This window comes from Salmo salar, chromosome 25 (assembly GCF_965601325.2).
Source record: "Salmo salar chromosome 25, fSalSal1, whole genome shotgun sequence".
NCBI classification, from domain to species: Eukaryota; Metazoa; Chordata; class Actinopteri; order Salmoniformes; family Salmonidae; genus Salmo; species Salmo salar.
In genome coordinates, this window is record NC_138315.1 from 45,806,797 (window position 1) to 45,832,744 (window position 25,948).

The window sequence follows — 25,948 nt, forward strand, 5'->3', positions numbered from 1 at the left end:
TCACAGCCAATGGAGTTCTATCCTTTGTCTGGATAGGCCAGAAAATGTGACATGTCGCTACTTACTCAAATGAGGTGTCAGATTTCACATACTGTGGTCGGGTTCCCCTGCTCAGACATTGCGTGCATCAACCAATGGTTGCGTGCCACATCATCGACTGTGTCATCGACTGACAGATTGCTGTAACATATGATGCGGTTAGATGAATGCGTAAAATACCTATCCTGGCATGGTAAGATCTGGGCAGAGGAACGCAACCTGTGTCTCAGATGAGAGCGGAGCAGGACAACCAGAGATGTCACGGAGCAATTCACAGAGCGCTCTGTATAGAAATATGTTGGTCAGAACTGGTCCAGAATCGCTCAAAGTCACCCAAATAGTGGACTTAACGTTTAAGAGGATTACTGTAGGCCATCAACGTCATATTGAGGCAGATTTCCATGACAGATGCCATGCAGTGTGCAGTGCACTGTCCACTCACCCACTATTTATCTCGGAAGATTCTGTTTTGATGAGTTCGCAAAATCAACTACACTGGACAAAAATATGAATGCAACATGTAAAGTGTTGGTTCCATCTTCCATGAGCTGAAATAAAAAATCCCAGAAATGTTCCATTCTGACATGACTTTCCCTTTTGGGTGAGGATCATAGGAGCCAGATCCCCCCCCCCCCCCCCTCTCTCTCCCACAGAGGGGGAGAGGGGTGAAGTTGGACGCTTTATGACGGTCTAAATTGCTGCAGGAACTCTCTCTCTCCCACACAATGAAAGGGAAGTAAAAAAATCCCTTTGTTACAACAGAGAGAGATTTTGTAGTACGGTGACATCCAAGGTTGGATAATGAAACAGTATTTCTGTAATCCAAATGGTTGAAAGGGTTCGTGGGTACTTAAAGAACAATCATGTTGAATTCATTACTAATTTCTGATGTAACTAAGGACAGTAGAACAACGTAACTGTATCTCTGAATGTGTATATTTCCTAGTGATCAGATTCACATCTAGATGTTGTGGAACTTATACGATTAAATGTGAAACTATTTATGAGAAGATGTAATGTGATGTTAGCCTTCTAAATGACAGAAATGTTTTTCATATGAAGTCTTAACCAGTCAGTGACCACACCCACGTGAGCACAGACATTATGTCGGCGTAATGGAACAACCTTTTTTCCGGAGTGCATAAAAGGAACCGTGATGAAATTTACATCAGACCAGTGGGACCGACAGCGTGAGCTGGAAGGTACGAAATGGTTAGACGCTCTGAAACTTTCAACAGAGGAGAAGAAAATCTCTATAGACCAGATAGCATAAAGCAGTGGCCACATGGCTGAGAAATAGTTTAAAACTAAAGACCAAGCAGGCAGACAGTGTGAACCGGACGTCACGAATGATTAGACACTACAAGACCAGTACACGGACAGCGTGAGCTGAAAGGAACAAAATGGTTAGAAACTCTGAAACTTTCTCAAGTGAAGAAGATGAAGACTATACAGGAACATTCCCTCTGCAGCTGTTTAAGTACTTTAGTCTAGTAAACGCGACTGAGAACCACCAGGTGGTACTCTGAAAGATCCATTCTATAGAACATTTCCCTATCAAACGACCATTGGTACGTCTGATGTATGCATTATAACAGAGCTACAACTACAAAAGACTTTGATCCCTGGTGAACAAACCAGAGACTTCCAGTCAAATTACTCCCCAGACGGACCATCAATTTCAATAGAGAGACAACAAAGACATACACACGTAAATGTGTACATTGCAATTCTTTCAAATGAGCGGCCGTTCATGTGCAAAGTATTCGCATTTCCATGAGCATAGTTCTCAGCTTTATGTACGTTAGTGAAGTCCTTTCCCTTTTTCTCCAGCTCTTTCTTACATGCCACTCACTTTCCCTCTCTTTTGCATCCGCCATTTTGTGTAACAAGCCGTCATATCTGTTCAGTCCACTAGAGACTTTTCATTGCATTATGTAGTAATCAATGTGTAAGTTATTCTGTTTGTGCGTTTATGTCATTTTCTGTGATTATTTAGTTAGTTAGTAAATAAATAATTAAGCCTATGTGTATATCGCTGATTCATCACTTATGCTAGGGTTGTGCAGATATCCAAGGATTTTGCGACATCCAGAATGAGACTGAAGGTAAATTAATTAATGACTGATTGATGACGGAAATGTAAGAGATCTTTATATCTTTAAGAGTTATTTCGGGAAACGGTAACTCGCTAAATAAACTTTTTCCGTGGTTCACCAAGATCGCTGATAAGTTAATTGTTACAGGATTAATTTAATCATTGTAATAATTAAACATAGTTAATTGATTTGAGAAAATAATCGTCATCACCTTATTAATGACAGTAAAGACACGACAATTCTCACAAATTTCATTCAAATTGTGTGCACAAATTTGTTTACATCCCTGTTAGTGAGAATCCATCCACTTGACAGGTGTGGCATATCAAGAGGCTGATTAAACAGCATGGTCATTACACAGGTGCACCTTGTGCAGGGGACAATAAAAGGCCACTCTAAAATGTGCAGTTTTGTCCCACAACACAATGTCACAGATATATCAAGTTTTGAGGGAGCGTGCAATTGGCACGCTCCCTCAAAACATCAGGAATTTCCACCAGAACTGTTTCCAGATACTTTAATGTTAATTTCTGTACCATAAACCGCCTCCAATGTCGTTTTAGAGAATTTGGCAGTACGTCCAACCGGCCTCACAACCGCAGACCACATGTGACCACGCCAGCCCAGGACTTCCACATCCGCCTTCTTTACCTGCAGGATGGTCCGAGATGAGCCACCTGGACAGCTGATGAATTTGTGGGTTTGCACAATCGAAGTATTTCTGCACAAACTGTCTGAAACCATCTCATGGAAGCTCATCTGCGTGCTCATCATCCTCACCAGGGTCTTGACCTGACTGCTGTTTGGCGTCGTAACCGACTTCAGTGGGCAAATGCTCACCTTCGATGGCCACTGGTACGCTGGAGAAGTGTGCTCTTCACAGATGAATCTCGGTTTCAACTGTACCGGGCAGATGGCAGACAATGTGTATGGTGTTGTGTGGGTGAGTGGTTTGCTGATGTCAACATTGTGAACAGAGTGCACCATGGTGGCGGTGGTTATATTATGAGCAGGTATAAGTTACGGATAATGAAAACAATTGCATTTTAACTTGAAGGCACAGAGATTCCTTGACGAGATCCTCAGGCCCATTGTTGTGCTATTCATCATCCACTGACATCACCTCATGTTTCAGCATGATAATGCATGGCCCCATGTCGCAAGGATCTGTACACAATTCCTGGAAGCTGAAAATGTCGCAATACTTCCATGGCCTGCATACTCACCAGACATGTCACCCGTTGAGCATGTTTGAGATTCTCTGGATCAACGTTTACGACAGCATGTTCCAGTTTCCGCCAATATCCAGCAACTTCACACAGCCATTAAAAATTATTGGACAACATTCCACAGGCCACAATCAACAGCCTGATCAACTCTATGCGAAGGAGATGTGTCACGCTGCATGAGGCAAATGGTGGCCACACCAGATACTGACTGATTTTCTGATCCATGCCCCTACTTAAAAAAAAAAGTAATGTCATCATCGTAACCCTACTGACTGGGCAGACATCAATTCACCGTCTTTTCCAAGTTGGTTCAATGTAATTTCATTGAAATGACATAGAAACAACATTGATTCAACCAGTGTGTGCCCAGTGGGTAGTTGCTCTAGTCTAGTGCAATGGGCCACTGAAATATTTGTATTCATTAATCAATCTTTTCTCAACCCATAGAAAACTGGATTACATTTTCATAGCTTTCTGAAGTGAGAAAGAAAACATGAACGTAAGTGTTCTCATGGCAGGGGTTCTGCGATGGGTAACGACCAATCTGAATGGATTACTGCCAGAGCTCTGTAGCCAGCATGCTGTTCTGGGGCCTTTGCGCTGCAAACTAACACGGGGTCTTATTACGAGTTATCAATAGTCATATTTTGCATCTGAAATGGTACCCTATTCCCTATATAGTGCACTACTTTTGACCAGAGCTCTATGGGCCCCTGGTCAAAAGTAGTGCACTAAATAGGGAATAGGGTGCCATTTTGGGAGAGAGCCTTAGTGATCCCATGAGGTCATTGATAAAAGGTCATCCCAGGTAGTGGAACGTGTGAGCTGAGATACGGGACATACATCAGCCTTTGCCTATGGATGTGGGATGGAGGCCAGGGTTTAGCATTGATCAGATGTTGTACGATGTGATTTCATCAACGGGCGGCTGCCAAACATGTCTAGTAGCTGCAGACGTTTAGAGAGGGTGCATTTTTCCACATGACCACAGAGAGAGAGAGCGGTGGAACTGGTGTCAACAAACTGAGGAGACTTTCAACACTGTCTCAGTCAACTGTTTCAACCACAGATACATTCTGCTGTGTCTCCATGTCCATTCAGTGTGTTTACATGGGAAGATGGAATGAGGGTGTGTTCAGTGCGAGAAACTGACAAGTGGCTTGTGAAGTTTAATGAAAGTCAAGATAAAACTTCCCAGTGTTTGGCTTTACCATCACCTCAGTATTATGATCATGATGCCATCGAGGATGATGTAAATATTTTGTTGTGACTGTAAACACACCATTTTCATACAGAATCTAATGTATTCACGGTGGTAAACAGCACAGCCAATATGATCCTGATAACTCTTTACCATGGAAGTCTAGCTTTCGTTCCACTGTGAGTGTTTCTGCTCTGTTAGGCCACTAGTCTCATTCTGTACAGGTGTAATGATGCATGGTGACATCATTCATTGTTTTGTTTGGCTATTTGTCACTGGGCTGTATAGTGTTTCCCTAAGACTGGGATGAGAACCACCACCTCACATTGAACTGGGATGAGACCCACCATCTCACATTGGACTGGGATGCGACCCACCAACTCACATTGGACTGGGATGAGACCCACCACCTCACATTGGACTGGGATGAGACACACCATCTCACATTGGACTGGGATGAGACCCACTACCTCACATTGGACTGGGATGAGACCCACCACCTCACCTTGGACTGGGATGAGACCCACCACCTCACATTGGACTGGGATGAGACACACCATCTCACATTGGACTGGGATGAGACCAACCATCTCACATTGGACTGGGATGAGACCCACCACCTCACATTGGACTGGGATGAGACCCACCACCTCACATTGGACTGGGATGAGACCCACCATCTCACATTGGATTGGGATGAGACCCACCATCTCACATTGGACTGGGATGAGACCCACCATCTCACATTGGACTGGGATGAGACCCACCATCTCACATTGGACTGGGATGAGACCCACCATCTCACATTGGACTGGGATGAGACCCACCACCTCACATTGGACTGGGATGAGACCCACCATCTCACATTGGACTGGGATGCGACCCACCAACTCACATTGGACTGGGATGAGACCCACCACCTCACATTGGACTGGGATGAGACACACCATCTCACATTGGACTGGGATGAGACCAACCATCTCACATTGGACTGGGATGAGACCCACCACCTCACATTGGACTGGGATGAGACCCACCACCTCACATTGGACTGGGATGAGACCCACAATCTCACATTGGACTGGGATGAGACCCACCACCTCACATTGGACTGGGATGAGACCCACCATCTCACATTGGACTGGGATGAGACCCACCACCTCACATTGGACTGGGATGTGACCAACCATCTCACATTGGACTGGGATGAGACCCACTACCTCACATTGGACTGGGATGAGACCCATCACCTCACATTGGACTGGGATGAGACCAACCATCTCACATTGGACTGGGATGTGACCCACTACCTCACATCGGACTGGGATGAGACCCACCATCTCACATTGGACTGGGATGAGACCCACCACCTCACATTGGACTGGGATGAGACCCACCATCTCACATTGGACTGGGATGAGACCCACCACCTCACATTGGACTGGGATGAGACCCACCACCTCACATTGGACTGGGATGAGACCCACCACCTCACATTGGACTGGGATGAGACCCACCACCTCACATTGGACTGGGATGAGACCCACCACCTCACATTGGACTGGGATGGGAGCAACCATCTCACATTGGACTGGGATGAGACCCACCACCTCACATTGAACTGGGATGAGACCCACCATCTCACATTGGACTGGGATGAGACCCACCATCTCACATTGGACTGGGATGAGACCCACCACCTCACATTGGACTGGGATGAGACACATCACCTCACATTGGACTGGGATGAGACCCACCACCTCACATTGGACTGGGATGAGACCCACCATCTCACATTGGACTGGGATGAGACCCACCACCTCACATTGGACTGGGATGAGATCCACCACCTCACATTGGACTGGGATGAGACCCACCATCTCACATTGGACTGGGATGAGACCCACCACCTCACATTGGACTGGGATGAGACCCACCACCTCACATTGTGACAGTGTTATGTGTTTTTCATCAACTACATGGACATTGGCGTGTTGCGTTGAATAATAATCATTGTGGGAAATACAGGATTGATAACGTGGCTCTACCTGCTGTGTTTCTATATAAGTCAACAGCAAGTCACTGAAACCACATACATTATGATGAATGCTTATTGGATTATATAAACATTCTCTAGTAACACCATATGTGCCGTTTTGGAAATACTTTCTGAACACAGCAAAGCTTCTCAGCTCACAATCCCTGAGCAGACACACCCACCTCTCCAGAGGTCCCTCCCCCGTCTGTGTGATTGGTTAGTTTGCAGCCCACGGCAGACAGTTTCAACCTTCCTAGAGGGCCAGAAACTCACAGAAGAGTCAATACTGGTACTGGAGGTAAAAACAGACGAGTCAATACTGGTACTGAAGGTAAAAACAGACGTGTCAGCCTGTTCTTCCAGAGCGTTGCAGTGGATTGGCCTGTTATAGTGTAGAGTTGCCGGACTCGTCAACTGTGAGACATTTCTTATTTCCCCCTGTTTGTGGATAATGGGATTTTAACCATGTGGCAGGTAAAAAAAAAAAGAGGTTACTGCTTACTTTATCTTCAGGTTTGCATATTTTCTTACACAGAAACAAGTGGTGTCTGTGTGCTGTAAGTGTTTCGGTGTCAGTGTGTTGACATGTTTGGGAGCAAAATGTTGACTCAGCCTCGAGGCAGGGCGTAGTTCAAAAGCTGATGTCACTCTGCTGTTCTGCACTCAGAAAATTCCATTATGGTTGAATTATGAAAGTGACATCACAGAGTGTAGAATAACACAGCGGGTTGAGGGAGGCAACAACACGGCAAAATGTTGTGATCATGTGCAATGGATTGTCTGTGATCTTCATTCTTTTGATGTGACTCATTCTAAAGCTGCGAATGTTGTGATTAGGAAAGCTGGTGTGTCAACTTCAGTGCTGATACCAATACCAAGGTTTACCACCTTGATTGTCACGAAAACATTATTTATGAGTTAGATCAATCCTAAGAAGTGTAGCCTCTTTTTTTTATCAAACATTCCATTTTCAGAATGCAGTTGGAATATCAGCATTTATTGTTGTTCAGTTCATAGAATTCTTGTCTTGCTCTCACACATGTCAATGAAAGCTATTTCTGCGTTGAGTGAAGCTCCTCTTTTTCAAAAGTTTATTACCAATAACATTGTCAGTTTGTTCCACAGTATGAGAGTTATATGCTAACAGGAAAATGAGAATATCCCGGTGTCCCAATGCCCCACCAAATGTCTTTTACTACTTAAGATAAGATAAACACAAGTGAAATATAGCAGTGTTTGCAATCTGAGTTGCCTGTCTAGCTTCAAAGCAGTACTATTGTAACAAAATATTGCCTGTAGTTTTAGAACAGAGCTTATCTGTGTACTTCCTTATTACTTTATTATTTTATAAGTGTAAAATGGAGACTTGTTGGAGCCTGGGGTTTTCTTGATTAATTAGTAACTAACTATCTCCCAGTGGAACAGAGGAATGCCTGACTTTTCTCTGTATTCACTCTTAGATCACATGTATCCCCATGGAAACCGTGTCAGTGTGTGAATGATTTGTTTAGGTTGATTGTAGCCTAGTTGTTGAAAGAGGTCAACAAGGAAAGGTACAGGCGGGATAGTGAATAATGACTTTGGGAGTCTACATCCGTAACGTTTTGTTTGACACTAATATAGATCAGTATTATGGCAGTCTGTGTGCATAGTGCATGATTTATCATCAGTTTAAATAGTCCAATTTGTCAGGGATTGTCAGTGTCATGCGGTTTACATGTCAGCCACTAGGTGTCCCTCTCTTACCTCTGTTTTGTAGTGGCTAAAATGCCCATCAATTTATATGTGGTAATCTGAAATCACTATGCAGCAATATAAACTGTACACTTTATGTATAAGAATTACAAAATATGTACTTTGTTAATCCATACATTTTTTAAGTAATTTCAATGATGCATAATAAACCCTCATTTTAATCCAGTGAGTACTTTGTACAGTATTTTGGGATCAAGGGAGAACATTAGATTATATTTTAATCATACGATTGGAATACGAGATTAGTGCAATCCAACTGCAACCAATTCTGTTATCATTAAATCTATGCTGGGCCAGGGCTTTGCTGGAAAATAATGAGTCTGGGGGGGATTCAGTGAAAGTTCATGTGGTCATGGAAAGAAAACGCTATTTTCCTGCTGATGCCACCTGCCAAGCCGCAGAGAGGAAATGGGAGAGTTTGGCTGTTCTGATAACTGACCAGGATGACCTATGACCTACAGAAAGACTGGCCCTGCCAGCAGAAGGCGTAGCTAACAGACCCTCTGTTCTAAAGCTGCTTGACTGCTTGGCTGGCTAAAGGCTAACTGGCAATGGTTCAATCCAACTAGTGGCCTCTGTTTCCAATTTCTTATCTATGGTCAAATCCACATTGGATTGTCTCTCTCAAATGCACACAAACTCCTTTGCAGTGTATCTCCTTCAGCTGGTTGCATTTCGTAACTGTAATATTGTATTTTTACATGTACACTCCTTACTGTAGGCTATTGTTTATTGGCACACATTGTAATCAAAATCCCTCATCAAGACATCAATACTAAACAAAGGAAATACCTATTGTCATGTCACAGTCAATACATATGTAGAATCTTAATTTGATCACTCTTTTGCTGCTGAAAAATGTCCTGCACAGCAGGATATGCAAACTTGTAGTGTATTCAAGGTTTAAAAAAGGCCTCTAAAGTTTGAGATTTCACATTGAAATGTCAGACTTGATGTCAAGTGCTTTAGGGGGCAGAGCCAGGCCACACATTGGTCACAGATACGCCACAAAAACAGGATTACAGATAAACATGTATGGTATCTGCCCCGGGAAAAAGAGCAAGTTCTCTCTCTCTCTAATGATGAATACATGGATAAAGGCCGTCATTAGAGATGATCAAATAGTGTGGCAAAGCTGATTAGAAAGAGCTTGAGTTGAGAGAAAAAACAATCCAAGTATGACTCTCGTTTAAAATAAATCTATTTAGTTATACAGATGTAGGATCTTAATTTGATCACTCTTCTGCTGCTGAGAATTTTCATGCATAGCAGGAATTGCAAAGTTGTAGTGTATTCAAGGTTTAAAAAGGTTGTAAAGTTTTGTAATTTTACTGCTGTAGCAAACTCACTCAAATTAAAATCCTACATCTGTAAGCTCTAATAGAAGCTCTAATATTCAAATTCAGTTTCACGGAAGCACCGTATTGCTTAGTAGAGTACTAATGCTTGATTTGTGCATATATCCAACTGGAAAACCTGTCAGTGCCCACATGCAGAGAACCTTATCCCTGTCTACTGTTTCTCTGGTAGTTCAGCAATTACACCACCATGCATGCCTGGGCCCTGGGGATAAACAATTTACACTTCATCCTATTATTAAGCGTATATTATCGGCTTTCCTGCACTTAATCTTGCCCGGTCTGCTGAAACTAGATGTTGGGGATTTAACAACCTTTATGACAACAGCTCTGTGGGTCTCTTTTTTAGGCTGGCGGTGTCTAGATGTGGTTACTCATTAGACAGTGTTAGTTGGCTTTTTAAAAGTGCTGTTTCTCTCTCTCAGGCCACGTGAATGCTCAGTCCTATTGGCTATTGATTGTGAGTCTTGTGCCAACCAATGACTGTAGGTGACAAACCCCCCCGGGTTGGTTGTAGAGCCTGTCCCGGCCCCATTGGAAAGTTCACATTTTTCCATTGCTGGCAGTGGACAGACAGGGGGCTAGCTTCAAGGCAATTGATCATTCAGATCTACCCATGCATTTACTAATCCAAGTTAATGCAGCATGATTTTTGTGTATGATGAGACTGCTGACTCAGTGTTATATTTCTCATAGATAAGCAAATTTTTTCAATTTAACTAGGCAAAACAGTTAAGAACAAATTGTTATTTACAATGACGGTACACCCCGGCCAAACCCTAACCCAGATGACGCTGGGCCAATTGTGTGCCGCCTAATGGGACTCCCAATCACAGCCAAATGTGATACAGCCTGGAATCGAACCAGGGACTGTAGTGGCATCTCTTGCACTGAGGTGCAATGCCTTAAACCGCTGCGCCACTCCAGAGCATGCCATCAATTTATTTTGTATTATGCATGAATGTTGCATACTTGTGGCCAATGTACGTATGAAACTATTCCTAGAGGACTTTGTGTATAACAAAACATTATTTTTAAATAGCAGGCATGTGTTAGGCTACTATAGGTGTAGAAAGAATCTAGGACCATGTTTTTAGGAACCTCTGGGTCCCGGGTGTGTGAAGATGAACCTCACTCTTCTCCACTGAAACACACTGACACTAAAATGCACCAGTACAGTACCTAACAGTACAGTACAGTACACTACCTAACAGTACAGTACAGTACAGTACATTACCTAACAGTACAGTACAGTACACTACCTAACAGTACAGTACAGTACACTACATTACAGTACATTACACAACAGTACATTACACTACACTACAATACACTACAGTACAGTACACTACACCACAATACACTACAGTACAGTACATTATCTAACAGTACAGTACACTACAGTACACTACATTACACTACCTAACAGTACACTACACTACACTACAATACACTACAGTACACTACCTAACAGTACAGTACACTACATTACACTACATTACACAACAGTACACTACAGTACACTACATTACACTACCTAACAGTACAGTACAGTACAGTACAGTACACAACAGTACACTACAGTACACTACATTACACAACAGTACATTACACTACACTACAATACACTACAGTACAGTACACCACCTAACAGTAAAGTACACTACACTACAATACACTACAGTACACTACCTAACAGTACACTACACTACAGTACAGTACACTACAGTACAGTACACTACAATACAGTACACTACAGTACAGTACACTACAGTACACTACAGTACAGTACAGTACTGTACAGTACAGTACAGTACACTACAATACACTACAGTACAGTACATAACAGTACAGTACACTACCTAACAGTACACTACACTACAGTACAGTACAGTACACTACAATACAGTACACTACAATACAGTACAGTACACTACAGTACAATACAGTACAGTACAGTACAGTACAGTACCATACACTACATTACACAACAGTACATTACACTACACTACAATACACAACAGTACAGCACACATTACATTACAGTACAGTACTTTACACTACAGTACAATACAGTACACTACATTACACTGCAATACACTGCAGTACTGTACAGTACAGTACTTTACACTACAGTACACTACAGTACACTACAGTACACTACTGTACACTACCGTACACTACATTACACTACCGTACTTTACACTACGGTACAGTACAGCACACTACACTACATTACACTGCAATACACAACAGTACACTACACTACAGTATACTAGACTACAGTACAGTACAGCAGGCATTACTGCACAGCTGGAGGCCTCACAGGAAATCAGACAGGGGAATGCCATTGACATTCCGATGCCATCTCCAACACCATATGTTACACACTGGAACAGATTAACACAGGGTTTATCATGAACACACTGGAACAGATTAACACAGGGTTTATCATGAACACACTGGAACAGATTAACACAGGGTTTATCATCAACACAGGGTTTATCATGAACACACTGGAACAGATTAACACAGGGTTTATCATCAACACAGGGTTTATCATGAACACACTGGAACAGATTAACACAGGGTTTATCATCAACACACTGGAACAGATTAACACAGGGTTTATCATCAACACACTGGGAAGTTTTATGTGGTGGAGAGACATTTTTACAGATTTTACTAGTCTTGCGGAGGGGTCTGGAAATGCAATAGTTTCACTTTGAAACAGCAATTCTTACCTTTTGTCATTGTCTTTTGTAATCTAATGATGATTTTGTGAAACTTTGTATGCTTACTGCCTCAACCCAGTGAGACATTTGAGAAACACTGATGTTTTGAGCAGGGAGAAAGAGTTCAGATTGGGATGTGATCCCTGTGTTCCAGGTCAGCTTGTTGTTTGGAAGCAGAGGGAATCAGAGACCCCTGTCCCTGCTCCAATCTCAACCCATCCCCTGTGTGTGTCTGTGTGTGCACATAAGTGTGCGTGCCTGCGTTCCTGCGTGCGTGTGTATTTGTGTGCATGTGTATCGTCAGCCTTTCTCAGCTTTTAATCCCTGGTGACAGAGCTAAGAACAGTTTCACCACACAGGGCAGCATTGTGCCGCTAGAGAGGCAGAGGAGACGGTCACAGAGGGAAACTGATCCTGACGCTCTCCTCTCTGTCTCCTCTCTGGTTTACAGCTCAGAGGGCAGGGATCAGAGGACAGAGGACACTGACCTGCCTGTCCTGTGTGAGGGCCAGTTACACTGACTAGGCCTACCCCTGGGGTCCTGGAGAACTCCGTCTCTGCTTATGTCCTGCCTCTCTCTCTCTCGCTCTCTCTCTCTGTCTCTCTCTCTCTCTTTCTCTCTGTCTCTCTCTCTCTGTCTCTCTCTGTCTCTCTCGCTCTCTGCCTCTCTTTTATTCTCTACTCTCTCTCGCTGTCACTCTCTCTCTCTCTCTCTCTCTCTCTCTCTCTCTCTCTTTGTCTCTCTTTTATTCTCTACTCTCTCTCTCTCTCTCTCTCTCTCTCTGTCTCTCTCTCTCCTCTCTCTGCCTGTATTTCCAGTGATTGCTGGCCAGCTCTCCTACTGTAGGTGGAGCTGTCTGTCCTGGAGTTGTGGGGCAGGTCTTCCTGTTGTGCTGGCTACCTTTTGCTCTCTGACTCTGGTTCCTGGTTAATGACAGCCGTGCTCCGGTACAGCAGGATTACTGCCTTGCGAAGACTTTTGTCATCTGGATGCTCCACCGTCTGTTACTGCATACCGCCACCTCCTCGTTACGGGGGGTTTCCTTTGATGTCCTTTAATATGTTTTCATGATTTTGGTCAGAAGTTTTCCCCTCAACCGAAATGTCTCTGCAGTGCAAAGCGGGACGAAATCCATCGGTGGGTAAAGTAAACTGTGTGTGAATGGAAAACTTTCAAGGGGAGTGGAGTAAGGTGTAGTTTATGTGGAGCACTCTCCTCTGGCTTTCTGCCACGGTATACTTTGACAGGGTTTCAGTGTAACTCTAGGGCATTTGTATGATGACATCAAGGCTGGGACATTTGTCTTTATGTACAGTATTTGCACTTCACGCAAAGCTCTTTGATCTTTTTTGAATATTTATGAACTATTATTTGTCTTCACTGAACGGAGACTTAATCATTTGCCAGGGATGTTCAGTCACACATAGAAGTTTATTTGCATGCTACTGTTGTATTGTAATTTGCTTTGAGGAAATATACCAAAACATTCAGGCGTGCACTCTTAGGAAAAAGGGTCTGAAAAGGGTTCTGAGTCTGTCCCCACAGGAGAACCCTTTTTGATTCCAGGTAGAACTCTTTTGGGTTCCATGTAGAACCCTCTGTGGAAAGGGTTCCACATGGAATCCAAAAGGGTTTTTATCTGGAACCAAAAGGGGTTCTCCAAAGGGTTCTCCTATGAGGGCAGCGCAGAACCCTTTTTTGGTACACCTTTTTATCAGAATATTTTTGTATATTTCCTCAAAGAAAATTACAATACAACAGTAGCATTAAAATAAACTGCCATGTGTGATTGAACACCCCTGGCAAATGACTAAGTCTCCGTTCAGTGCAGACAAATAATAGTTCATAAATATTGTTCTAGATATACTGTAGCACCTTTTCTTTGTAAGAGTGTACATGTCAGTCGAGTTGTGTTTGTTTTGTGTAATACTTACCCACATTATGAGTGGCGCAGCGGTCTAAGGGACTATGTCTCAGTGCTAGAGGTGTCACTACAGACCCTGGTTCCATTCCAGGCTGTATAACAGCAGTCTGAGGTACTACATCTCAGTGCTAGAGGCGTCACTACAGACCCTGGTTCCATTCCAGGCTGTATCACAATTGTCTGTGATTGGGAGTCCCATAGGGCGGCGCACAATTGGCCCAGAGTCATTCGGGTTTGGCCGGGGATAGGCCGTCATTGTAAATAAGAATTTGTTCTTTACTGACTTGCCTAGTTAAAAATAATAAAATCAGATTTAAAAAAGGATGACAGACATGTCAGGACAGTGATCTTGTGTGGATTAGAATAAACTTCTAATTCTACTACTATTCTTAGTAGACATGAGCACTAATCTACTTTGTAAGTAATCTTACTGTTGAAATTTTATAACTTCCATTTCACCAGATTAATTCACTTCAGTGTACAAACAATCAAAATGTTATATTGTGTGCACTGTGCATTTTAAGATGGATCATTTAACATTGCATTAAGAATAGACTCTATTTTTTGTGGAGGAAACCATAAACCATAATAATATTTGAGTGTATTTCTGGCAACTGCTATACAGTAACCTATACCGTATGTTTTCTTAGTACTGACATCACGTTTGAACATTGGACACACTAATTCTACCCTCCTTCGCTTGACTTGGCTCATCAACTTGGATAACAGAGAGGTTTTTGTTAAAACAAACTCCATGTCTGGGACAAAGCTCCAACAGTAGCACAACAAAGCCCCACAGATGAATTCATATTGTCTACATAACAGACATGTGAGACGAGTGCAACAATTGTATCTTCCAGTAGGTTAACTGAGTGTCTCTGTGGATTTGAACAGAACAGGGGGAGGGAACAAACTCGTCCTTAGCTATAGCTCTCTGCGAGTTTCTGTGTCCTCAACTTCAAAGACCACTTTTGCCCGGCTGGCCTGATAATGAGCTTTTGCCTTCTTTCACACATAATGAGTGGAGGTAGAGTTCACACAGGGAGACGCGACGGGCACAGCGCATCCACTCGCAGCTGGGGTGTCTGACTGGCCTGGAACAAAGGCTCTGTGTCCGTCAGGCCAGTCACAGTAAGGAGTTCCAGCCGTGAACAGGCAGGGACTTCTGCTTCAGTGAGCTGTCTGGCTTCACTGCCCTGGGCTAGCTAGCCTAGCCAAGCCTCTCCATAGACATGGGCCACTTGACGAAAATGACTCATTTATGGTGTTTCCAGAGCTTTATCATCAAAACAACTCAAAGCTCTTATAAAATATGCAGCGTTTCTTTGTTTTTCCCAATTTCGGTCTTTTTCGTTTGGCTGTTGCATCACAGGAAATATGGACATATGTGCCTCCCTATAAAATATGTAGGAATTAGTTCTAGGGAACTCAATATTCACATGGATTTCTTTACTTTTTACCAAACAAGTTTCATTTCGATTGAGCTTTAATTTATATTTCTGTAAGGGGTTTAGAATACACTGAAACTCAATTTAGAAGTGTCTGCATTTCATGCAATACCCCTGATGAAGATATCAGAGATGTGTTATCCAATACCTGCTATTTATTCCTCTACTACACCAAGTAATCTCCAATTTTCTTTAGATTAGGAATGTGGTCAGACTACTCATTAATTTCTATTCTGGGAAAGTTGACAACCCCCTACTGTTTAACCCTTTTGAACCCCTTGCTTCTCTCTCTTTCTCTCTCTCTATCTCTCCCATTCTCCCATTCTCTAATGATGAAGTCCATGTCATCCCTACAGATAGCTGATCAGCTTCCCTGGATTTCGCTGACGACATCGCTTTGTTGTGTGTGAAGATGGAAACACTGGAGTCGGAGCTGACCTGCCCAATCTGTCTGGAGCTCTTCGAGGACCCCTTGCTCTTGCCCTGCGCTCACAGCCTGTGCTTCAATTGTGCCCACCGCATCCTGATCTCCCACTGCAGCCCCAACGAGCCTGTGCAGTCCATCAGCGCCTTCCAGTGCCCAACCTGTCGCTATGCCATCACCCTCAACCAGAGGGGCCTAGAGGGACTGAAGCGTAACGTCACTTTGCAGAACATCATCGACCGCTTCCAGAAGGCTTCCGTGAGCGGGCCCAACTCCCCCAGCGAGACTCGCCGTGAGCGGGTCCCCCCGGACGGCACGGCCATGACCTCCCCCAGCGAGACGGTGCAGTGCCAGTTCTGTGAGCAAGACCCTCCGCAGGATGCCGTCAAGACCTGTGTCACCTGTGAGGTGTCCTACTGCGACGAATGCTTGAAGGCCACCCACCCCAATAAGAAGCCCTTCACCAGCCACCGTCTGATCGAGCCCATGCCGGACTGCCACATCAGGGGACTCATGTGTCTGGAGCACGAGGACGAGAAGGTGAACATGTACTGTGTCACAGATGAACAGTTGATCTGTGCCTTGTGCAAACTGGTCGGTCGGCATCGGGACCACCAAGTAGCCGCCCTCAGCGACCGCTATGAGAAACTCAAGGTAAGAGATGCTCTGTGCTGTACTATGCTATACTGTACACAGCTTCAGGAATGTTTGGGGAGTATGGGAAGTTAATGACTGACTGTGAAGAGCTCACTATGTGCAATAATTTGTGTCCACTGAGTGGAATAAATGGTGGTATTAAAAATCTTATTTGATTCAAATCAAGCAAAAACATTTGGGTATATTAGATAAACAATATTGTGCCTGAATTGGCTGACACATCAGATTTAATATCTGACCTTCCTTTTTTTGTTTTGTTGAGATTCACCACACACATTTTCAGAGATGCAATTAATCATGTGATTGCTAATTGTGTTGTTTTCCAAATGTTGCCTCATCCTAAAAATCTATGTGACATACTGCAGAGTGAAAAAAACCCGTTGTTCCACAATTCATTGAGGCATCATGACAAGGGCATTTTAAGATTTAAAATTGAGGTAGGATCCAATATTTCAATAAATCGTCTATCTCCTATTAATATCCTCTGCTAACCAACGAGGAATGTTTCCTCAGACTCATGGGTAAATCAGGAGTCATTGTGGTTGGAAAACAGTGTAGCACAAGAGAACAATACAATCAGGTAAACTCACATATATACGCTATGTGTTATACTGTATCACTGGCCCTCTTGGCTTACGAAACGTCAAAACAAAGCTAACAGTATTAGAAACATGTCAAATGGAATTCCCCATTCAGTCAGATTTCCCCAGTAATGCAGCAGCAGTAAACTCATGTGAGGTCTGTTAATATTTCAAAGAGCAAGAGCTTTGGGAACAAGGAGTGATCACACACCATGACACTTTCTTTTAGCGGCTTAAATATAACATTTTGCCACAAAGTTACAACCAATAAATAAAGATTGCTTCCAGGGTTTCAGGTTAAGTTGAACTAACCTCTTTTCCTCCATGTGTCCATATTAATATGGTATCATGAGAGGCTCTTAGCTGGAACACACAAAAAGGTGGCCACGCATTCCTTGCACTTAAGACTTGAATGAGCTCCTGTCAAAGCACTGACGTTTGGGCTTTGTGTGCTAGTATTTTGCCAACACGCCATGGGACACGATCATGGCTCCAGAAACCTCATGGGAGCGATTAATGCTTTATTAGCAGGCAGAACCATGCGGCTGTGTGTTATAGTTAGCCTTTCACATGGAAATGTACCCTCACATTTGACAAGTTCTATCAAGAGACACGGCAAATAGGGCTGTGATGTCAGTAGACCTTAACCCCTATACATTCTGTTGAACAACATGTATTGAAGTATTTTATCAGTAAATTCATATTTTTTTTTTGGTATTTACAGTAGCAATATCTATTATCGTTTTTTTTTTTTTTTTACAGTTGATTGATAGCCAATTGATGTTTTATTTGAATGAGGCAGTGTTTAGCCAATTACTTTATTAAAGGAGAAGTCAGTGTAATAATGTAATAATGTGTCTAGATGAAGGGTTTCTAGGGTCCACATGGACACATGGCTTTGAAAGACGTCAGGACTTTTCACAAATAAATACAAATGGTACACTATTTATGCATGAATCACAAAAAGACATTTTGCATTACATAGTACACGCGGACTACTTTTTGCTCGGCCTTTCACCAAAAACAAAGAGAATGCCAAGCTTGGTCCCAGAATCTCAGTGAAACTGAGATGTGGTAATCTTAGATTGCAACACTATGGCGATCGAGGTCAGAGCATCAGCGTTAACCGGTGTTTCCTTTGTTTGATCATGCTGTCATTGTGCAGAGAACTCCAGGCTGCTATCTCAGTGAGAGGAGTGAACAGGAGGAAGCAGACCAGGAGATATCTACGGTATCTACAGTATTAATCCAACTCCACATTCAGGGACAGCTCTACTAAGAGTTAACAGCTGTTATTTTCAATGGGGAATTAAACCTGCAGACTAAACAATACCAATAAGTTATATCAAGGTAAAATCCCCCCCCAAAATTGGGCTCTTTTATTCTCCTCTGAAAATAACAGGAGAATATTTTGCACAGGTGCAAATGCTCTGTAAACCTGACCCGTAGAATATAGTCCACATTTTACTATGGGTGGCTTCATGGCCTCTATGTGATATCTGCTTTGTTTATGTAACGAGTAGTGCCTTACAGTATATATACATTATAAAGATAATGTATGTACTCTGGAACATAGTTTACCATCAGGTTTTTACATAACCCCCCCAGGGAGATTACTACTTAAATACATACTGTATTTGATTCTGTGCAAAGTTATCCATTTGGAAAAAGTGCACATTAGTTCCACAATAGATAAAAGATTTACATATTTATCATAACCGAGGAGATTGTGGATAATGACAAGCCCCTCCTTCCTGTTGTTCTGTATTTGACTGATGTCACTTATGGCTCCCAAGTGGCGCAGCGGTCTGAGGCACTACATCTCAGTGCTAGAGGTGTCACTACAGACACCCTGGTTCAATTCCAGGCTGTATCACAACCAGCCATGATAGGGTGGCGCACAATTTGCCCAGCGTTGTCCGGGGTAGGCCGTCATTACAAAATAAGAATTTGTTAACTGACTTGCCTAGTTAAATAAAGGATAACTAAAAAGGAAGAGTGGCAGACTTGAGGGTCAAACTTGAGCTCTGCATTTCTGATATTTCTTGCCAGTTGTAAGATACACTACCTACTAGGTGGTCACGTTTTTTTCAGCACAAATCCTACATTATATCTGATTACAACGTCCGTGGCCATGTCAACTCCTTCATTCTTCAGATACAAATGAATGAAGTTATTCTGAGCATGACAGTAAACGTCAGAACTAACCAACAAACCCAGAACTGGTGCTCATTAGTCTTTATCCAGATGTTAATACCCTTGTCTTGTGTGGGATTACTTTTTGTCTGTTTGTAATTCCCCCCTGACCTCTGTGCCAAGGTATTGTCATACTGTGTCCCTGAGTCAGTCTATAGTACTAGAATGACCAGGTTTTACGGGTTGTTTGTTTTAGTCTACAAGGATTCATTTTTTTGTGGTTGCAGCATTTTCGTTTGTGCTCCCTCGCTTTCACATGGGGCTATTGTCTTGATTTTTAAAATATTTTTTGTTAACAAAAATGATTAGTCACCCCGCTTCACCTTTTTGAATTTAAGCGTATAAAATATATAACAGCCAAAGTACAAAATAACCTAAATAAATCATGTTAACAGAGACTTTATGAAAAGACAAAGATATTTAATTTATATGAAGATGCAGCCATAGACCTCACTGCAAAAAGGCAGCGTTGCTAAATGAATTGCACTTAGCATGCTCCAAGTCTTGACAAGCTGGACTACAGTATGCCGATGTTACCCACTGCGAAGCCACATCTTAGCCCTATTCATTTACATCCCAGAAGGAACATGCAATGTAGTGCTCTCTGGCTAATGTAGAAGGAACGCAAATCATAGCCGTAACAGAAGTATTTAGATACCTGTACATGTCTGAAATCTCTTATGTTAGGCAAAAGAAAGTGAGAAAGAGAGGGGAGGGGGTAAAAATATTTCCAATTTTATTGGTTCTAGAGTTAGAAGGATCAAATCAAATAAATTGTATTTGTCACAAGCCCTTAACCAACAATGCTTTAAGAAGTTAAGAAAATAAATAAAAATAAGTGGTAAGTAAAAAAATAGATAAGTAAAAAATAGAAAATAGAAAATAAAAGTAACAAATAATTAAACAGCAGCAGTAAAATAACAAGCGAGGCTATATACAGGGGGTACCGGTATAGAGTCAATGTGCGGGGGCACCGGTTAGCTGAGGCAATTGAGGTAGTATGTACAGTACATGTAGGTAGAGTTAAAGTGTCTATGCATAGATTATAAACAGAGAGTAGCAGCATCGTAAAAGAGGGGTCTGGCTAGCCCTTTGATTAGATGTTCAGGAGTCTTATGGCTTGGGGGTAGAAGCTGTTATGAAGCCTTTTGGACCTAGACTTGGCGCTCCAGTACTGCTTGCTGTGCTGTAGCAGAGAGAACAGTCTATGACTGGGGTGGCTGGAGTCTTTAACAATTTTTAGGGCCTTCCTCTGACACCACCTGATATAGAGATTCTGGATGGCAGGAAGCTTGGCCCTAGTGATGTACTGGGCTGTACGCACTACCCTCTGTAGTGCCTTGTGGTCGGAGGCCGAGCAGTTGTCATACCAGGCAGTGATGCAATCAGTCAGGATGCTCTCGATGGTGCTGGTTCTAGAGTTAGAAGGATCATTATTGGTTCTAGAGTTAGAAGGATCATTATTGGTTCTAGAGTTAGAAGGATCATTATTGGTTCTAGAGTTAGAAGGATCATTATTGGTTCTAGAGTTAGAAGGATCATTATTGGTTCTAGAGTTAAAATGTTCATTATTGTTTCAAGTTAAATTATGAATATTAGTTCTAGAGTTAAAATTAGCATTGTTGGTTCTAGAGTTAGAAGGATCATTATTGGTTCTAGTTAAAAGTATCATTATTGGTTCTAGAGTTAGAAGGAACATTATTGGTTCTAGTTAAAAGTATCATTATTGGTTCTAGAGTTAGAAGGAACAGTATGTGTTATGGTTCAAGTTCCAATGGTTCTACATTGTTTCTTCACGTTCATCTGACATGTTTTTCATCTTCATGACATATTTTTAAAATTAATTTCCTCTATGCTATAATGATAAATTATACAACTGTGTGCCTCAACTATAGTACATTGAAATGCTCTTAGTGTTTAGACAGTTCCCTGCGATGGATTTCTATTTTCCTAAATCAATTCAGACATGATGAGAGGAAGGAATAGCTGCTTCCTCTGGATGAGGAATGCTTTTGGTCCCATACCTTTGGTTTTGGCTTGCTCAGTCTCTCTTCCTTCCTGACAAAAACCTGACCGGTCAGGTCACTGTCTGTGTTTCGAAACTGTTCTGCCAACTTTTCTGTCATTTTACTACCTGATCTCAGGACAGTGTTAGTTCTGACTGTGCCGATTGTAAAAATGCAGATGATAGCCTGGCATATGATATCAGCAGTCCACTATTTCCAGATGTTAGAAACAAAGCAGAACTCTGTAAATATATGACAAAAGAGAGCATTTCTCGGAAAGAGTGTCACACCTTACATTCACATGCAAAACAATGAAATTCACAATTTAGATGACCTGCCAGTGACAACGATTGCAGTGCATCAACGCTCAAAAGGCTGAAGGAAGTCCATCTGAAGGAAGTAACAGAGAAATGGAGTTGGAAGAGTGGGTTATATAGTCTGGGCTTTCTGTCTGTCTTTCAGTGTTGGACAGGGAGGTTCTTGGAAGAGTGGGTTATATAGTCTGGGCTTTCTGTCTGTCTTTCAGTGTTGGACAGGGAGGTTCTTGGCAGAGTGGGTTATATAGTCTGGGCTTTCTGTCTGTCTTTCAGTGTTGGACAGGGAGGTTCTTGGCAGAGTGGGTTATATAGTCTGGGCTTTCTGTCTGTCTTTCAGTGTTGGACAGGGAGGTTCTTGGCAGAGTGGGTTATATAGTCTGGGCTTTCTGTCTGTCTTTCAGTGTTGGACAGGGAGGTTCTTGGCAGAGTGGGTTATATAGTCTGGGCTTTCTGTCTGTCTTTCAGTGTTGGACAGGGAGGTTCTTGGCAGAGTGGGTTATATAGTCTGGGCTTTCTGTCTGTCTTTCAGTGTTGGACAGGGAGGTTCTTGGCAGAGTGGGTTATATAGTCTGGGCTTTCTGTCTGTCTTTCAGTGTTGGACAGGGAGGTTCTTGGCAGAGTGGGTTATATAGTCTGGGCTTTCTGTCTGTCTTTCAGTGTTGGACAGGGAGGTTCTTGGCAGAGTGGGTTATATAGTCTGGGCTTTCTGTCTGTCTTTCAGTGTTGGACAGGGAGGTTCTTGGCAGAGTGGGTTATATAGTCTGGGCTTTCTGTCTGTCTTTCAGTGTTGGACAGGGAGGTTCTTGGCAGAGTGGGTTATATAGTCTGGGCTTTCTGTCTGTCTTTCAGTGTTGGACAGGGAGGTTCTTGGCAGAGTGGGTTATATAGTCTGGGCTTTCTGTCTGTCTTTCAGTGTTGGACAGGGAGGTTCTTGGCAGAGTGGGTTATATAGTCTGGGCTTTCTGTCTGTCTTTCAGTGTTGGACAGGGAGGTTCTTGGCAGAGTGGGTTATATAGTCTGGGCTTTCTGTCTGTCTTTCAGTGTTGGACAGGGAGGTTCTTGGCAGAGTGGGTTATATAGTCTGGGCTTTCTGTCTGTCTTTCAGTGTTGGACAGGGAGGTTCTTGGCAGAGTGGGTTATATAGTCTGGGCTTTCTGTCTGTCTTTCAGTGTTGGACAGGGAGGTTCTTGGCAGAGTGGGTTATATAGTCTGGGCTTTCTGTCTGTCTTTCAGTGTTGGACAGGGAGGTTCTTGGAAGAGCAGGTTATATAGTCTGGGCTTTCTGTCTGTCTTTCAGTGTTGGACAGGGAGGTTCTTCAGGGATCCAAACACTTTCAAATGAATGGCACAGGATAAATCATCTCTGAGAGGAAGTGGATGCTTTATATCCTGTTTGGAGTTGAAATGCCAACTGGCATGCCACCCTAACTGTCAAACGTTTATGGAAGAGAGACAGGCGAGACGGGGAGATACCCTATTTACATAAAAGCAATGTTATTTTGACCTGGAAACAGTATTAACCAACCATAACTATTCCCTTTATGACTCCTTATGTTATCACATTATGTTTTCGTCACCAAGTCAATTATTTCAAGTGCATTATACAACTAGACGTGCAAACATACTACTAGACATACTGCTGTATAAAAGAAATATATTTTTCAGCCGATTAAATTATCATAATGAGTCCATTTAAACTTTATGAACTGCATTGCAGCATTTATCATGGAGTTACGGACTGTTTCTGTGAGGCTGCATCAGCTGTTCTCCAGCCAGGGCTCTATGGATCTCCAGGCAGCTTCCATCCATCCACAGCAGGCAGCACAAAGCTATTATATTGCTTTCATCACCTCTGCTTGGATATAAATAAATAATTTTGGTGAGAGCAGTTTAATACATTTTTTTTTTTTAAATCCTATTTCTGTGCACGCTGACGGCTGATGCACAGAGCCTAATGAAATGGCAATGTGAAAAGGCCGACCTGAGAGAGCTTCCCAACTTTAGCTAAACAGTGACTTCACAGACACCTTCAGTTCTCCAAAGTTCTCTGTTTACTAAATTCTTCCATTTTTTTCATCATACTGTGCTGTACACTGCATTCTGAAAGTATTCAGACCCCTTGACTTTTTTCACATTTTATTACGTTACAGCCATATTCTAAAATGGATTAAATATATTTTTTTCCTCATCAATCTAAACACAATAACCCATAATGAAAAAGCAAAAACAGGTTTTTAGAAATGTTTACAAACATACAAAAAATAAAAAAACTGAAATATACATTTACATAAGTATTCAGACCCTTTACTCAGTACTTTGTTGAAGCACCTTTGTCAGCGATTACAGCCTTGAGTCTTCTTGGGTATGACGCTACAAGCTTGGCACACCTGTATTTGGGGAGTTTCTCCCATTCTTCTCTGCAGATCCTTTCAACATCTGTAAGGTTGGATGGGGAGCTTCGCTGCATAGCTATTTTCAGGTCTCTCCAGAGATGTTCGATCAGGTACATGTCCGGGCTCTGGATGGGCCACTCAAGGACATTCAGAGACTTGTCCCGAAGCCACTCCTGCGTTGTCTTGGCTGCGTGCTTAGGGTCATTGTCCTGTTGGAAGGTCGCCCCAGTCTGAGATCCTAAGTGCTCTGGAGCAGGTTTTCATCAAGGATCTCTCTGTACTTTGCTCCGTTCGTCTTTCCCTTGATTATGACTAGACTCCCAGTCCCTGCCAGTGAAAAACATCCCCACAGCATGATGCTGCCACCCCCATGCATTCACCGTAGGGATGGTGCCAGTTTTCCTCCAGATGTGATGCTTGGCATTCAGGCCAAAGAGTTCAATCTTGGTTTCACCAGACCAGAGAATGTTGTTTATCATGCTCTGAGAATCCTTTAGGTGCCTTTTGGCAAACTCGAAGTGGGCTGTCATGTGCCTTTTACTGAGTGGCTTCCGTCTGGCCACTCTACCATAAGGGCCAGATTGGTGGAGTGCTGCAGATGGTTGTCCTTCTGGAAGGTTCTCCCATCTCCACAGAGGAATTCAGGAGCTCTGTCAGAGTGACCATCGGGTTCTTGGTCACCTCCCAGACCATGGCCCTTCTACCCCGATTGATCAGTTTGGCCGGACGGCCCGCTCTAAGAAGAGGCTTGGTGGTTCCAAACTTCTTCCATTTAAGAATGATGGAGGCCACTGTGTTCTTGGGGACCTTCAATGCTGCAGAAATATTTTGGTACAATTCCCCAGATTTGTGCCTCAATGTAGTCCTGTCTTGGAGCTCTATGAACAATTCCTTCGACCTCATGGCTTGGTTTTTGCTCTGACAGGCACTGTCAACTGTGGGACCTTATATAGACAGGTGTGTGCGTTTCCAAAACATGTCCAATCAATTGAATTTACCACAGGTGGACTCCAATCAAGTTGTAGAAACATGTCAAGGATGATCAATGGAAACAGGAATCCGTCTAAGCTCAATTTCGAGTCTCATAGCAAAGGGTGTGAATATTTATGTAAATAAGGTATTTCTGTATTTTTTTTCTAAAACCTGTTTTCACTTTGTAATTACGGGGTATTGTGTGTGTATATTGATGAGGAACTGTTTTTATTTAATCAATTTTAGAATAAGGCTGTAACGTAACAAAATGTGGGAAAAGGGAGGGTCTGAATACTTTCCGAATGCACTGTATGTATCACAATTACTTTATGGCATTGCAATACGAAGGGCTTGTACTTAATATGATAAAACCAAGGGGGAAAAAACATGCTGGACAATTACTTCAACATATAGGTCTAAGGATTTCAACAAGCAGTTGATTTAAATTCTTTGTTATGTTGAGCAAAGTGTTCTGGCATTAACAGTCCATTTTGGTATTATCTTGCTGTTTTCATTCAGTGAGGTAAGCCCATGATGCTATCTGTAGACCCATACATGGAACAATTCTTCTGAAG

At 42.6% G+C, this 25,948-nt stretch overlaps 1 protein-coding gene across 6 annotated transcripts in view; it reads left to right on the plus strand.

Annotated features, from left to right (window-relative positions):
• The window catches only part of LOC106586808 (E3 ubiquitin-protein ligase Midline-1), a 79,853-nt gene that overhangs the window by 33,924 nt on the left and 19,981 nt on the right, over positions 1-25,948 (plus strand). For 3 of the 6 annotated variants that reach the window (XM_082969183.1, XM_082969182.1, XM_082969181.1), the window contains exon 2: positions 16,184-16,905. In XM_082969183.1, coding sequence (XP_082825309.1) covers positions 16,240-16,905 — 666 coding nt within the window. In that variant the 5' untranslated portion in view covers positions 16,184-16,239. Of the gene's footprint in view, positions 1-6,848; positions 7,081-12,905; positions 13,593-16,183; positions 16,906-25,948 lie in introns of those variants that run through there. The other 3 variants (XM_082969179.1, XM_014174483.3, XM_082969184.1) reach the window with 3 other exon arrangements.